The sequence below is a fragment of the Desmodus rotundus genome, chromosome 3 (genome assembly GCF_022682495.2).
Source record: "Desmodus rotundus isolate HL8 chromosome 3, HLdesRot8A.1, whole genome shotgun sequence".
NCBI classification, from domain to species: domain Eukaryota; kingdom Metazoa; phylum Chordata; class Mammalia; order Chiroptera; family Phyllostomidae; genus Desmodus; species Desmodus rotundus.
The window spans coordinates 148891543-148907480 of record NC_071389.1 but is presented as its reverse complement, the minus strand read 5'-3'; the positions used below and the strand labels follow the sequence as shown (position 1 = coordinate 148907480).

The window sequence follows — 15938 nt, the reverse complement described above, 5'->3', positions numbered from 1 at the left end:
CCACTTAGCCATTTCACTCACTACCCTTTGATAGTCCCACATCTCCTGGGATTTAAGATGCTAATCTGCAAATAGCTGAGTAAATCAAGCAATCAGCAGTCCCCAACTCTCCCTCAGAAAACCAAGAAGGATGGTTTATTCTAACTCAGTCAGCACCCATTTCTCCTTCCCCTGAAAGTAGCTGTGATAAAGTCAAGTTTCAACTATGTAACTCAAAAGTTAGAGATAGCTTTAGATATGGCTTAGTCCAGTGATTCTCAACCTTTGATGCATTTTAGAATCACCTGAAGAACCTTTTAAAAAATACTTATACCTGGGCTCCACTCCTCAGAGACCTAGTTAATTAATCTAGGGCCAGGGCATTTTTTTAAAAAACTTCCCCCAGGTGATTCTAATGTTTAGGAAGGGTTCAGAATCACTGTTTTAATCCAATTCCCTTATTTTACTATATTTTATTTATTTGACTAAGGAGAAAACCCAAATCCAGAGTGAGTAAGCAACCTGCCCAAAGTCATCCAGTATGTTAGTGCCTGGTACACCAAGAGAGACTGTGGCAACGGCAAGAATATGTTGATGATGTTTATAATTTTTTCTTGTTGGAGTTAATCCCGGAAGCATTTTTCTTAGTTCAGAGAGATGTTATATAATTTACCTTTTATTTTGACAGCAGCACTTAATCTTCCGGTAAGACTGAGATGGGCTCGCATTCCCTGGCCACAGAAGGAAATGGAATTGCATGCGCATTTCCGCATTAGCCAGTCAAATTAGCAAAGCTCCCTAGGAGGCCGCTCGAAGTGCCTAAAATGTTGCTTCTCTACAAAGATCACCCAGCGCTGAGGGACCTCGGCAGTGATGAGAAGAGAGAGGGCTGGAAAAGAAAAGAAAGCAGTCCCTCCTAGAGGGAAGGAGCTGACAATCAACTGAGAACTGGCCGAGCTGCCCGGAGGGAAAGGCCAGGAAGGAAAAGAATTTCAGTGAGACCAGATAGCCTCCGCTCCAGCAACAACCAAACAGTGATGGACCGCCCGGCGACACCAACCTCCCTCCCACCCGCCACGCCCCACCCACCCCACATCAGGGAGCCTGAAATCCAAAGGAGATGTTTAAAATTGTCCCTGCAGTATGAGTGCTAAAATCTTCTTCCAACACTCATTAAAAAGTGAACCCTCAATAAAGACAAGAACTCACCTGCCCCCAACCCTCTACCACTCTCTTTCTTCCCAGGAAAGACCTTCACTACCTGCCAACCTGTCTCAAAAAGGGGGCGTGTCCCGTCCTCACGTGACGGTGCGGACACGTGACCCGGGCCCGGCAGGAGCCGAGGGCTGCGATTCTGCTCGCGGAGTCGGAGGGAGCCGAGTGTGTCCCGCCTCCCAGCCCCCAGCCCGACGCGACCATGCTGTCCCGCCTGCTGAAGGAACACCAGGCTAAGCAGAATGAACGCAAGGAGCTGCAGGGTGAGCCGAGATCGTCGTGTCTGCCGTTTTCTCTCCTGCCGCGGCCTAGCCTCAGCCCGGAGCCTGGACCTCGAGTAACGGCCCAGATCCAGGGAAAAGGGCGGGCTAGTGGGCACAGGCGTCGGGGGGTGGGGGTCTTTTTGGTGCCAACGGGCTCTGGTCTCCTTAGCAACACCCGGGTCCCCCTCGGAACGTCCACCAAGCTCGGACTCCCTGACCTCCTAGTCCCACCCCCTGCTCATGGAACCCTGTGCCGATTGGCCCAGGCAGCCTCTCCTTGTGGAAGTGGGAAGGGACGCTCCTGAAGGGAGGAGGGTGTTGGGAATCCGACAAAGATCGCATTCTCGGAGGCCTGAAACCACGGAAACAGGCGTGGGGAGCTTGTTTCCTGAACCTGGGCTTGGAATCCCGGAGTTACCAATCCTTAGGCCAAGAAAATGGGAACAGAAGGCATGGGAGTCTAGAGTCCTGGACGCTGCCACGGACCCGCTGGTGTCCCTAGGCAAGTCGCTTCCCCATCTCAGGGTACCAGCTTCCTCACCTCTAAAGTGAAAGGTGTTTATGTTTGGCAAAGTTCTTTTCAGCTCTTCTACTCTGAGATTATTTGAAATGTTCCCAAAACTAGCAGAATAGTCATGAAAGGGTGGGAAACCTTCAGCATCACCCCTTAAAAGACCAAGTCGCACTCCAGTCGCTTTCCCCCTCCCCCCAGAAAAGAGGAGAAGAGAGGCTATCACTGCGGCGACCTGCCTGACAGAAGCTTTGGTGGATCACCTCAATGTGGGGTATGAACCTCTTCCCATCAACACCAGCTGCCCCCACCCCAGGTGTAGGCACAGGCTAGGTCTAGCCGGCAGACTACTCCGGAAGGGATGAGATGTTGCAGCCTTTCTCTTACCCTTCCCCCACCCAGCTTAAGTTTATGGCGAGAGGTTTGAGTCAGCTCTGACCGGTAACATGGGGCAGGGAGGAGCAGCTGCAATAGTTTGGAAAGCAGCCAGATTTCCCCCTCCCCACCCTAACTTCCCTGGTGCTCACAACTTGCTGCCATCTGCCCACTTTCCCTCACCCATGCAAGTCCAGCTGTCACTTTGGTGGGAGGGAGGGCGCCCTCCTTCACCACAGTTTACCACCTCTCCTTCTCCACCTCCCACCCTCTGGCAGGCCTGGGGAGCAGCTGGCAGGAAAGAGATGGCACAGCTGGCGAGGCTGAGGGCAGAATCTATGCCAGGAGCTACAACAGAACCAGGCTGTCTCTGCCCTCCCTGCTGGGTCTCCATGGACCACCTCCTGCTCCAGTTCTAAATGAGAACGCCGTTAACAACTAAAAAGTTGGGAAGGAGCAAAGAATATTGGCTCTTGACCCTGAGTGACCAAAGAGAGTGCAGAGATGATGATTTGGTAGGGCAAATAGAATGGCATACTTATGAATCCAGAGATTGAGTCACCCAAGTGAGCCAACCAGGGACTCTCGTCTTCATTACTCATGTCTGGGAAAGATTAGGGGAAGACAAGGCTGCGGGTGGGGCCTGATCTCCCTCCCCTCCAGGCCTCTCCTGTCACTCAGCAAGAATAACGGAAAGCAGGAGATCAACAGGAAAAACTGGGATTTCAGGAACTCCCAGAGGAATCTTGAAACATTGGGAGCTCCCTGTTCTTCCTGCTTCGGCTCCTACCCCACCCCCTACTGTGGCCCAGCTGTCCCCGGAGAGAAGAGACAGGGTCTACCCCCTCTTCTCCCTCCCATGTTGGTGCCTCCTGGCTCTGTTGTAAGGTTGGCCCAGGCTTCTCCCTCTCCTCTCCCTTTGCTAGGGGCCACCCCACTTTCAGTCTAGAAGGCATCTAAGCCAAAGCCAGATTAGAAAGGGTTTTGTGTTACTGCCCACGGCTCCTCTCATTCCCCAGAAAGGAACACAAAGGCCCCATCTATCTCAGCCCTTGTCAGGTGTCCTTCCCACTCCCTCCACCCCCTAACCCCGTGCCCCCTCCAGCCCCCACAGATTCCAGTGGGTGGGAGCACCGGATGTGGAGTCTCCCTGCTGACCCAAAGCTTTGGGTGGGGAATGAAAGATTCACCAGCCAGTAAGAGAGAACAGTTATTGCACAATTATTGGAGGGGGTTAGGGGGAATTGGGGCAGGCAGAGAGTTGAGAATAGCAACCTCATGGCAGCAGTGGTAACGCAGCCAGTACCTTGATTGAGGAGAAAAGAAAAACTATTGCATAGAGCAGAAGGAAGGGAGAAGCTGCACATGTGTGTTCATTCATTTGTATGGGCGAGAGGAGAAGGGTTGGGAGAGAGACAGAGCCAAGAAGCAGTCCCTGGGAGATCTCCTCTGGACCCTGAGTTCCTGGGGAGGGGGTTGCTCTCCCATCCCACCCCAGATTCAGGGAGCGGCCCAAGTTCCTTTCTGAACTTTTTGCACAGATCCCTGGGCTTCCAATTGCTACCAGATGTGTGTCTGCTACGGGATTTTCCCAGCTTCCTCACACCACCTTTTCCTTCCCAGCTTCTTATTCAGGGATATTCTCCTACCAGATTAGCCCTAACTTGTCCCACCCAGCTTCAGGAACTCTCTTTGGGGAATAGGAGATGGTATGCTTCTAGTCAGCTCCCATCTAGGGTCTCCTGGGAATCCTGGGAATGGGGGGAAGGAACTGGGTTCATTTGCATGTACTACTCTATTTTGCATCCCATAATGGTCAAAGTCACAGGTTTTCACCAGCCTGACCCCTGACTAGCCTCCCACTCTTGCAGTAGGATATTAATCCTGGAGACCACTCCCACTAGTTGGCTGAGTTGACCTCCTCCCTCCTCCAACCTCTAGTGTGGCCCAGGCCTACATGAACCAAAGAAAGCTGGACCATGAGGTGAAGACCCTACAGGTCCAGGCTGCCCAATTTGCCAAGCAGACAGGCCAATGGATCGGGATGGTAGAGAACTTCAACCAGGCACTCAAGGTGGGCCACACTCCCCACATCACCAGCCCCATCCTGGGCCCCCACTGACCACCTCCAATAGGGTCACCTCAAGCCTGGGGTTAAGGAAGAAGTGGGCGTGGCCTCGGAAATCCCATCTAAGGCTCCAGTGTCAGAGAAGCTAGAGAAAGAGGTAAAGGCAGTTGGTGGGTCCAAGCGAAGCCCTTTGTAGGGGATGAGTGGAAAGTGGCCCCATCCATCCACTAAAGCTACACTCTACCCACCCTGATTCATGGACTCCCACCCTCTCCCCTTCCCAGGAAATCGGGGACGTGGAGAACTGGGCTCGGAGCATTGAGCTGGACATGCGCACCATTGCCACCGCCCTGGAATACGTCTACAAAGGACAGCTGCAGTCTGCCCCATCCTAGCCCCTCTCCCCTCCTCCTCTACTCCACCCCTACCCCTGCTCCCTCCCCATGGGGCAGGAGGGAAGCTAACAGGCCACAAATAAAACACAAGTTTCCATTTCTCTTTGGTACATGTCAAGGAGTTACTAGCTCAGCATGGGGGGTGGAAAATGGAAGGGTCAAGACTGTTTCCCTAAGGGACAGGCACCCTCTGGGTAGAGGGTGGAACCCGCTTCCTCTTACTATCCCAACTTTCCTTTCTCCTGAGGCCTGGTACAGTTGCCTGTTGAATAAGCAGAGGTTGGGAGTTTCCCACATCTCCCCAGAGAAGGTCACAGTGGGGGCCCTGTCCCAAGCATCCTAACTCAGGACTTCACTTTCCTGCAGGGGAAAAATAAAGACAGGGAGCAGGCCTGGTCCTGGCTCTGGTGCTCTGCCTTCCCATGTGCCCGTGACCTCTCCCAGCCTGGTGCTAAGCCGTGTCATGAGTGTGGGCCAGGCGGGAGATAAACTCTTGAGCATGGGGGTGCTTCAGGGCTGGGAAGGAGAAGGTATGACAGGTCCAAAGTCACCAACAGAGAGAGGCAGCTGCCGTACTTGATATATCCCTCTTCCTGGGAGTCCATGTCAGAGGTAGTCAGGAATCCCAGCTGGAAAAGACAGCGAGAAGGGTCCCTGGTTGCCTGGCCTGTGCCAAGCCCTGGCTTCAGCCAACAGGCTTCAGCTTCCCTGACTCCTCCCCCAAGTCCTCCCTCACATACACTTAATACTTCTGGTGCCCAGGCCACCCTCTGAGGACTTTGGCCTTAGCTGCAGTTTGAGTGAGAGCGTGGGGAGGCCAGGAACAAAGTTTCTCAAACAAAGAAAAAGAAGAAGCTTCCAGTATTGTAGTACTGCTAACTTTCCGAGAGGAGGTAAGCAGGGCAGCGGGAGCTGGGGTGCTAGGAGAAGACTTGCAGGACCTTACATATATTGGTAACTCAAAGCTTGAAGCTTTTAACTTGCTTCCTCACATATTTTCCCCTTTGATCCTGCACAACTCCCTGGTGGCCACGGTGGGTGTTAGTCCCACTCAGCAGACGGGAAAACAGGTTCAGAGACGCAGTGAGACGCTCAGATCACACAATAAGTTTGTCGCCACCAGGACTGAAATGCAGGGTTATTTGCCCCATATGTGTTTCCTAAAACAAGGCCAGCTTACACTTAAGAGAATTCAGATGCCCCTGATTTAGCCAGAGAGCAAACCAGGGACAGCAAACGAGACCCTTCTGCCCCCGTACAGCAGGGTTGCACTCAGGACCCGGCTCGTCTGCTAAGTTACCTACAAACATAGGGTCTTCCCAGATCCTTGCTTTTCCTAGACAAGGTATAATTTGCTATGTATCTACAGGCAGATAAATGCCCAGGCCAGAGACTTCCAGCTCGGGACGCTGTTAAGGGCAAGGGTTTGAGCGCCAGAGTAAACTACACAACTTTCCTGCCCAGCCTCAGCTGCCACCTGCAGATCACTTGGCTCCAGCAATGTGGCTGCCTCTGCTGCTGGGAGTCTTACTCTGGGCAGCACTGTGGTTGCTCAGGGACTGGCAGAGCCTGCCAGTCAGCGATGCCTTCATCTTCATCACCGGCTGTGACTCTGGCTTTGGACGCCTTCTAGCTCTGAGGCTGGACCAGAGAGGCTTCCGGGTCCTGGCCAGCTGCCTGACACCCTCAGGGGCAGAAGACCTACAGCAGGTAGCCTCCTCTCGCCTCCACACCACTCTGCTGGACGTCACTGATCCCCAGAGCATCCAACGGGCAGCCAAATGGGTGGAAACCCATGTTGGGGAAACAGGTGAGCGTGGCTGGGGCCACTGGGAACATGGTGCCGGGCGTCTCCTCACAGGGGCTGTGGGAAGCCTGAGGGACTATGAGGGGACGTGCTCAGGCCCTCCCAGGAAGGAGAGGGGCCTCTGGAATGCCTCACCCACCCTCTGTGTCCCACCTCCCCTCAGGGCTTTTTGGTCTGGTGAATAATGCTGGGGTGGCAGGTGCTATTGGGCCCACGCCATGGCTGACGCACGATGACTTCCACCGGGTGCTGAATGTGAACACACTGGGCCCCATCAGGGTCACCCTCGCCCTGCTACCTTTACTACAGCAAGCCCGGGGCCGGGTGGTCAACATCAGCAGCGTCCTGGGTCGCCTGGCAGCAAACGGTGGGGGCTACTGTGTCTCCAAGTTTGGCCTGGAGGCCTTCTCGGACAGCCTGAGGTAAGAGGGCAGGGCCCCGAGCTCCCAGGCCACTCACAAAAGAATTCACGTCTACCCTGCAGACATGATTAATATGCGTCATGGAATATTCAGAGAAGACAGTTTAGGGCTCAGCATGGTTTAGACTAGAGGCCTGGGTTCAAATCCCAGCCCCTTGTGTGAGCTTTGCAACCTTACTAGCTTGGTTCTCTTTACCCCAGTTTATCCCTCATCTGGTAAATCAGGAGGAAAAGACCTACCTCATAGTTGCTGAGTAAAGTGAGGTACCCTGTAAAATCCTAGCAGTCCCTAGCACATGGAAAATGCCCCAAAGCCTGTTATCATTGTTATTAACAACTCTTAGGATGAACTGGTACCTCTACAAAACATCTTTGTATTGATTCTCCCAGCAACCCTGTCGGGTAGGTATTAGCACCCTCAGAGGAACCTTACTTACCCCAGACCACTGGAACTGCCTACTTGCCTTCCGAGCCTGGCCATGCTGTTCTGCTGCCCCTCATCTCTAGATAGTGATGTTCCAAGTCCCATGAGAGCACAGTGGACACTTGACAAGGACAACACAAGAGCAGGTCCTGAATTCTGAGCAGAAGTCCCATAAGCCAAGCCCACCTTCTGAAGGAAGCCTGCTTTGTCACCATCACTCAGCAAATAATTTCAGTATTAACGTTCAGGCATGTCCCTATCCCTCATCTTTTCATTTTCCAGTTGGCATCATGGAACACATACTTTACACTTGGATTTCTGTATTTTGGGAGCAAAGGAATTGGGTTCTTCTAGGTCTGCAGTTGGCAAACTGTGGTTCTCAGGCCAGATCTGACCAGCCACCAGTAAGCCAATAATGGTTTTGAAGTTTTTTTTTTTTAAAGATTTTATTTATTTAATTTTAGAGAAGGAAGGGAGAAAAAGAGGGACAGAAACACCAATGTGTGGCTGCCTCTCACATGTCCCCCACTGGGAACCTGGCCCACAACCCAGGCATGTGCCCTGACTGGGAATTGAGCCAGTGACCCCTTGGTTCACAGGCCAGCACTCAATCCACTGAGCCACACCAGCCAGGGCTGGTATTTGTATTTTTAAATGATTATATAAGTACCCTCATAATATTAATTTTTAGTCCTGCACTACCAAAAATATTTACTTAGCCTTTTAAGAAGTTTGCGGACACCTGCTCTATGTCGTAGAAGAGAATACAGAGGAAAAGAAACTTCAAAAATACCTCCCTCGCTCTGTCCCCATTTGCCTCATCCCAGGACAGCAAGGTATACCTTATTGTCAAGACCCCTGTCCCTGGTATGATCTTAGCCTCCCCCATGTCCCTGAACATCCCCTCCATATAAGGGCAAGAGCCCAGAAACCTCCCTCTGCCTCCCATTCCAGGAGGGACATGGCTCCTTTTGGAGTACGAGTCTCCATCGTGGAGCCTGGTTTCTTCCGAACCCCTGTGACAAGTCTGGAGAGTTTGGAGAACGCCCTGCAAGCCTGCTGGGCACAGCTGCCTCCAGCCACACAGGCACTCTATGGGGATGACTTCCTTGCCGAGTGTGAGTAGCTGGGCCCATGGGAGGGAGGAGAAGAGTGCCAGAAAGGTCAGTCCTGCACCCGCCCGCTGAGGGGAAGTAGGCAGGGCAGTCCGGGAGAGCCTGAGGGTGAAGGGGATGCTCTTATAGAACACCCAGGCCTGTGCAGTCTGCCCATTCCCCAAACTGGGGACGGCACTAACAACCCCTCTCACCTCTGCTGGGCAACAAGTCCCAGGACCTAGAAGAGGGCCTGAGATGGGCTGGAGTGGGCCAGGGGCACTGACTACAACCACCCACTGGGCTGCAGACCTGAAAGTGCAGCAGCGCGTCATGAACCTGATCTGTGACCCAGACCTGACCAAGGTGAGCAGGTGCCTGGAGCATGCCCTGAGTGCTCGTCACCCCAGAACCCGCTACAGCCCAGGCTGGGACGCCAAGCTGCTCTGGCTGCCAGCCTCCTACCTGCCAGCTAGCCTGGTGGATGCTGTGCTCACCTGGGTCCTTCCCAAGCCAGCCCAGGCAGTCTACTGAATCCAGCCTTCCAGCAAGTTCTTTATTTCTGCCCCCACCCTGGTACTGCCTGGTACCTGGCACAAAACATGCACTCAATAAATGTGTGTTTTAAAAATAAAAGTAAGTAGGCACAAATGAAGGTGCTCCATTTAAGTGTTAGCTACCCCAGGCTGACTTACTGCCCAGGGTCGCCTGTTCAGTGCCTGCAAAACAACTAGCGCCCACCGGGGGGCGCAGGGGGGCTGCCTTGCATCTCTAGGTTGTCTTTGACGCTGCACCTAAATGGCCACCAGGGGGCACTATTGGACGTTTCCTTTATTTCCTAGGTGGAGTAATGTTGCAGTTCATGAAGTGTTTGGAGTGGGATTGGCCCTTATATACTTTTCTTGGGGGCAAGAAAAGGTGGTGAAGACGGGTCAAGGCCAGGCTGGGTAGTTTCCATGGAAAAACAAGGCAGTACACACTTAAATTCTCTATTATCAACTAAGTCAAGAAAGATGGCACTGATCACAAAGGTATCATCAGAGCAACTCATCACCACCCTGAAAGGAGCCAGGCCCCTGGGTGGAGAAGGAAGTTGCCAGGCCCAGAGTTGCACAGAAGCCCGGGGGGGAGATGTCCGTGGTAGATGTGGACTGGTCCCTCCCAGGTAGGTCCTTTGAGTGGAATCCTTGATTTCTGCAGGAGACGGCTTCATCACAGCTGCAGCACTGAGCCTGGCAGCACAGAACTGGGAGACAGGGAAGGCAGCAGGCTGCAGCCTCCTCCCAATCCCCACTTCCAAGGCCAGCCCAGCCCAGCCAACACCTTTCCCAAACACCCCCCAAAATGGCCTTTCTTTCCTAGGGGTGCAAATAGAACAAGGTCCCAGAGTACAGGAACATGGGTGAAGAGAGAAAAGGGATAAAGTATCACTTATTAAGACTGTCTTTTCGGTTTGAAAAAATAATCCGTTTAATTGAAAAATGTGGAGTATACTACCCCACTCTCCTAGACGAGGGGCTGAAGAGACCACACTCTCTACATCACTTCGTAGCCACTTCGGATACTCTTCACAAGGCAGCAGGCAAAGACAATTCCCAGGACCTAGAAGGAAAGACAGAAGGGGTTGAGAGGAGTCAGAAAGACAAAGTACCCCCAACCACCCAAGAGACCCCAAACACACCCTGGGCTCCCCTCCCCAGACCAGTACCTCCTGCTCAGCACTCTCCTTCCCACAGCCCCTACTCCCCAGATGCCCTGGCATGAGTCCCAAGGGCGCCTCTCACCTCCACGAAGGCAATGCCCAGGGCTGCTGCAGCCACCACTAGCACATTGCTCCTCAGCCAGACCCCGATCTTTTCCACACAGCCCTGAAGGGGGGCAGGCACACAGGGCAAGAACATCATGAGAAACTTCCCACCCCCCCTGTCTCTCTGCCACCCTCTGCATCTTTCACCTCACCCCTACAATTCCTGGATGCCCTCCCCAACTTCTGAGCCCCAACCCTCTCCACCTCCATCCCTGGTTCTGCTCACCTCTTGGGAAACATTTTCCAAGTTTCCCAAGTCCTCTGCTACCTGATCTCAGCCTCCTCCTTACCTCGGTATAGATGTCCTTCACTTTGAAATTAATCCCACAGCCCTGAGTGACATTGATGCAGCAAGAGTCAGGGACACGGCCCTTGGGCTCAAGAGGGATGTTCCCCCAATCCGTGTAGTTAGCCGCCCCACAACACTTGAACTGGGGGGAAGAAAAATATGAGGGAGGCTGTTAAGTGAACCTCCACCTTTGAAAATGGAGATGAGAATCTTATTCCCCCATTATCCCTGCAACCCTACTCACGTTTTCCTGCATCCTGTCCAGGATCAAACCTGTGTGGTTCTGTTTGGGATAATTCTTCATCTGCTGCCGGAAGTCCTTATTAAATTCTGACATCACCTGGGAGTGGGGAAGTTGAGGTTAGAACTTGGGGAACCTTGGTCCCAGAACAGCCAGGCCTCTGAGGCAGGGCCCTCCCTTTATCCCTGCTTACCTTGTCTCTAAATACATAGCCAGCAATGGCTGCGGCCACCTCCACCAGCATGATAAGAGAAAGGAAGATGACAAACTGCAGGCACAAAGGACAAGAGTCAGGTTTGGAGTCTGGGTAAGAGGGGCCTGCTGCAGCCCAGCCAGTCTCTGGGACACTCACTAAGGTTTTACGTACCTACACACCCCACTGCACCCTCCTGAGCCCCTTTACAAAAGTTTCACACCCCCGCACTGGCCCCACAGCCCACTCACCGTGATCATAAGACAGTTGTTCTCCTTGCAGGCCCCACAGCAACCCACAATGGCCACCAGGAAGAGGAAGGCTCCCACTGCAATGATGACCACAAGCAACAAGGAGCCAGGAGTGGCCCCCTGGCTGATAGTCTGACTCAGGACGTACTGGGCCGCTACACCCACAGCGATCAGTCCCACTGCACAGGCCTGCAAAGAGGGCGGGTCAGGGTGGGACCAGACCCCCAGTGCATCATGGTGGAGGGCTGAGGGTGTATCTGGGAAACAGAATTAACCCCATCCAGGAAAGGCAGATACTCACCCCTCCAAGATCTGACTGGGGGGAGGAGGATGACCCATCCCTGCCCACAGTTTGATCAAATGCCAAAAGAGAAGTTCCCAGAAAGCCTTGGTCCCAGGGCTCATACTCCTAACCAAGAGCTGCTTCCTAGGGGCCTCATGGGCTCCCAGAACTGCCCTCTCACTATCTATCCTCTGTGCCTAACTCAACCCTATCAGCTGTGAATAGGGTGCCTAAGCCAGCTAGGCCAGGGAGGAGATGGGGTTAAGTGTACCCCTTCCTGGACAAAGTGGCCTCTCAAGGCAGGAGCGGAGGGCAGGACCAAAGTGAGGTGAACAGAGCCTTTCCCCACCTGAAATCAGCTGGAAGGAGTGAAGAAGGAAGATTTAATGGCGAGGTACGAAGAGGTGGGGAGAGCAGGGCAGCCCTGTGGCGTGGCGATAGCCATCAGCCGTTGGCTGGTTGCCCCACTGCCCCTATCACAAGTGGTTGGGTCATCAGACAGGAAAGGCCAGGAGGGGTTAGGGTGAGGGTGCTGCACATCCAAGCTGACCACGCTCGTCCATACCAGCCTCAGGGGTCCCTGAAGGCTGAAGGAGGAGGTGGCCGTCCTGTCTTCGGCCATTCCCGGGGCTTTCCTTCCACATCTGGTCTCCAGCTGCCTTCACTCTTCGTTCCTCAACCCTCACACTACAAGCCAGGTCTCCCCGCACCCCGCCAGCGCACCCCCTTCATCCCGCCACCGCACTCACGCAAAAGGCCAGCAGAAAAACGTAGAGCAAGATCTTGACACATTTCATTCCTCCTTCCACCGCCATGGCTGCCGGGCCTGGGGCAGAGGGGAGGGCAGGGGTATTAGAACTGGCCGAGGGGGCCCTTGGTTTCCGGGCCCCCCTGCCGGCCCTCGAAGCCTTCCTTGCTCGGCCCCCATTCCCGGCCCCGCCTACCCGGAAACCCGCGGTCAGATCCACGTCTCCCAACCCCCTCTTCTCGCTGCCCGAAAGGGGTGGGGGCAGCCCGGACCCGCCCGCCTGCCCGAGGCCCCGGAAAGAGCCGAGGGCGCGGGCAGGGGCGGGAGCCGGCCGCCCACCCTCCACCTCCAGCCCCCGGCTCTAAACACCTCCTCGCCGCCAGACCCGTTCCGAAAACGGTCCTCAGCCCAAGCCCGACCGCTGGTCACTTTCCCTGCGCTCTAACCACCCCCAAAATATAGGTGCGGCCCGCACCCCCACCACACGCCTCCCCGTCGGGGCCTCTGGAACTTTACAAAGTTGCGAAGTTGCGAGGGCCTCGGAGCGGCGATGGTTTGGCGGGTCTTCGGAGATGAGGGCAGACCTGGAGGAGTGGGCTGCCCGCGACCCCCCCCCTCCTGCGAGCGGTGGCCCTGACCGGCGGCCTCACCTGAGCTCCAGAGGCTGCGTGCTCCGCTCCCGCCGCCGCTCAGGGTCTCTCTAGCTGCGCCCCCGGCTCGGCCCCGCCCGCGCGCCGCCCCGCCCCGCCCCGGCCTGCAGCCCCAGCCCCCTCGTCCGCCCAGTGGCCGCCGGCCTCCCTCATGTGACGCGGGAGCAGCTGCGGCCTGAGTCACCCGTCCGCCCCAGCCCCACGCTGGGTCTGGGCAACGTGGGCCACGTGGGCCCCGACCTGGAAGATAGCGCCCACCACAGGCCGAGGGAGGGCACCAGGGGCAGGACCTCAGGGTGCCTAGGGCTCACACGGAGCCCCGGGCGCCGTGCCAACTGAGGTAGGAGAGCGGGACTCCTGCTTCTCCGAGGTTCAGGGAAGCAGAGCAGGCGTGTGCGAGCCAAAGCAGGGACGAGTGCCCTGGCCGGGTGGCGGAGCTGAAGCAAGGTGACAAGATGGTCTGTCAGAGGTCTCCTGCTCCTCCACCCAGAGCCCGTTCCCTTACGAGGGCTCCATCTCTGTTCAAGCCCCACTCCATCCCCAACTGCAGAGGGCGCTGTTGCTCCCTGGGATCGGGTGGGGCCAGAATAAACACTTCCAGAATGTCCCCAGTCTCACATCCTGGGAGTCCCCCAACATTCTAATGTGGGTGTTCCTGTCCCACTCTGTTAGTCCCTTCTCCATTTTCTAGGGCTGCTGAGTAGTGTGGGCTGAGAAGGGGAGGAACCCCTTCTCCAGGCCACCCCACCCAGTGGGTCATGATCCTTCACAGCGGGGACCCTCCCTCTGGGAACGGATGGCGAGGTCTTGTGTTCCCACCACTCCTGGATCAGCCTGTGGTGACAGAGGTGTGGAGACAGACATTAAGGAAGGCATGGCACATATCCCCTGGGTTCCCCCATCTCATCCTAGCAGATGGCCCTTCTCATCCCCCAGGGCAAAGCCAGGTGAGGGCTGGAAGGGGCGGTGGCAGACTCAAGCTGCCTCCCTCCGGTGTGTGCCACAGTGGTCCCCAGGAGGAGTTGTGTGAAAAGGCCAAGGACAGAACCAGCCAGCACATTTCCACGCCCCTAGCCTGGGACCCACCCCTTAGGTTCCTAGGTTCATTTCTCAAATACTACTTCCTGAGTCTTGGTGTGTGTGCACAGAGAAGGAAAGAAACTAAGAGCAAAAAGAAGGAAATCTGGGCTGGGCTGGGAGCCAGTTTCCAGGATCACAACCTTCTAGCAAGCCACACCAAGCCCATTCTGGACCTTTCTCCCCAGTTATCACAGCAGACAGGCTGTGGAGGAGGATCAGGTCAAAGACGTTGCAGAAAAGAGTATTCAAGGGTTTCTTTATTGTGCTGCCGGTAGATGCCAAGCAAGTGTTAGGCACAGGGGTGGGAGTACAGCAAGGCAGGGAGGACAGTGGTCTTGCCCTCGACCAGCAAGCCCACACTGTAAACAGGCAGACACCTCTGATGTCAGCTGGGTGAGCTCAGAGGGAGAAACAGGTGATGCCTCAGCCCAGGGAGAACAAAGAAAAAGAACTAATTTCACAGAAGTGGGTGGTACTCTCTGAAGTGACTTCAGAGAAGGAGCAAGCTCTCAGTTCCAGGAAGAAGGAAAGGGCAAGTGTAAACAAAGAGCGGGTCACAACTCCACCAGGGCAGGTTGGGATTGGATGGCTCAGTCCTCAGGAAGGATGTGGTGAAAGATGGGCAGGAGGGAAGGTGGTCTGAAGTCAAGATTAAGAAACTTTAGACACATAACAACCAAGTATAATGCTTGGTCTTTGATTGAATCTTTGTCTGAACAAGCCAACTGTGAAAAGATATTGAGGAACAACTGGGGAAATTTGCATATGAACTGAGAATTAGACGTGAGAAAATATTTTTCTTAGCTATGAGACAGTATGATGATGTAGGAAAGTTACCGTTTTTTAAAGATGCATAGTAAAATATTCAAGGGAGAAATATCACATCTGTAATTTGCTTTGGAATACTTCACAAAACACTGTCAAAGAAGCCAGTCTAGGTGACAAGACTATTGAGAACGCAGAAGGCTATGCTGATTGTTCTAAAGGCAATGGAGGGTGGAGGTGGGAAAAGGTGTAAGGGGGATAAACAGTAATGGGAAAAAATACAATAAAAATAATTTTTTAAAAAAATAAATGCAATGGGGAGTGGTGGGTGAACTATCTTGGCATTGGGCCTACACTGAAATGAGGCGGAATGAATGTCAGGTGGCCTGGAAGACAGCTGGGTCAAAACTGTCACGATCCAACCAAGAGCTGATGAAGGCTGGAACCACAGAGAGGAGGGAAATCTGAGGGGGCATTTCAGAAGTAAATCGAGGGGGAGAGGAAGTAGGAAGAGTCCCAGATGACTCAGAGGGATACCCTTGCCCCTCCCCACACCCTCCGGCTCCACCACCCCTCCACCCAAGTTCAGCAGAAGGGCATGGTGGCCAAAAGTGTCCTCAGTGAGGGCGGTGCCATCTGAGAGCACATCAGCATTGGCCAGAGCCAGTGCAACGCCTAACACCTTGTAGCCAGGGCACGAGGCCTCCTGAAGCCCATGTCCATACAGGGAGTCCAGCTCCCCTCCACTCAGGGGGGGCCCCTGGGACCCCTGCTCTGTGCCTCTGGGGGGTGGCCTGCTCAGAAATGAAACTCACAGGTGCCCTGGTAGGAGAGGCCCAGGAACTCAGAACTGCCACATCTACCACATGCAAAGCTTAGGGCAGGGTGGGGTGGGGGATGAGGAGCAGAGAGGTGGCGGGACCTGGGAAAGGAGAGGAGGAAAGAGAAAGAGAAGGGCAGAGGAAAGTTGGGAGAGGGGTGAGGAGATAGAGAACACAGGAGGGTAGAAGACATGGGGGGATATAAGAGGGGAATGTGGACATGAGGGAGAGGGATGGGGAGAAGGAAGAGGAGGAGAC

The 15938-nt window shown here is 54.5% G+C and overlaps 3 protein-coding genes across 5 annotated transcripts; 2 read left to right on the top strand and 1 right to left on the bottom strand.

Moving 5' to 3' along the window:
- Positions 1-1323: 1323 nt before the first annotated feature.
- On the top strand, positions 1324-4907 carry BLOC1S1 (biogenesis of lysosomal organelles complex 1 subunit 1). Its single transcript, XM_024576316.4, has 4 exons — positions 1324-1457; positions 2170-2242; positions 4285-4417; positions 4696-4907. Exons 1-4 carry the CDS (start codon positions 1397-1399, stop codon positions 4804-4806), a joined length of 378 nt encoding a protein of 125 aa, XP_024432084.1. The 5' UTR covers positions 1324-1396; the 3' UTR covers positions 4807-4907.
- Positions 4908-5001: 94 nt separating this feature from the next.
- On the top strand, positions 5002-9205 carry RDH5 (retinol dehydrogenase 5). Of its 2 annotated transcripts, none has more exons than XM_024576314.4 (5): positions 5002-5699; positions 6271-6616; positions 6777-7035; positions 8413-8576; positions 8863-9205. In XM_024576314.4, exons 2-5 carry the CDS (start codon positions 6307-6309, stop codon positions 9084-9086), a joined length of 957 nt encoding a protein of 318 aa, XP_024432082.2. In that variant the 5' UTR covers positions 5002-5699; positions 6271-6306; the 3' UTR covers positions 9087-9205. The 2 variants fall into 2 exon arrangements, with proteins under 2 accessions (XP_024432082.2, XP_045040584.2); XM_045184649.3 differs by having other exon boundaries at positions 6176-6616.
- A 320-nt stretch (positions 9206-9525) lies between these two features.
- CD63 (CD63 molecule) lies at positions 9526-13139 on the bottom strand. 2 transcript variants are annotated; one of them, XM_053921366.2, is made up of 9 exons: positions 13015-13139; positions 12366-12442; positions 11334-11522; positions 11083-11157; positions 10893-10988; positions 10650-10790; positions 10337-10420; positions 10050-10154; positions 9526-9798 (listed from the first exon to the last, which is right to left on the bottom strand). In XM_053921366.2, exons 2-8 carry the CDS (start codon positions 12429-12431, stop codon positions 10089-10091), a joined length of 717 nt encoding a protein of 238 aa, XP_053777341.1. In that variant the 5' UTR covers positions 12432-12442; positions 13015-13139; the 3' UTR covers positions 9526-9798; positions 10050-10088. The 2 variants fall into 2 exon arrangements, with proteins under 2 accessions (XP_053777341.1, XP_053777340.1); XM_053921365.1 differs by lacking the exon at positions 9526-9798 and having other exon boundaries at positions 9998-10154.
- Positions 13140-15938: the final 2799 nt, after the last annotated feature.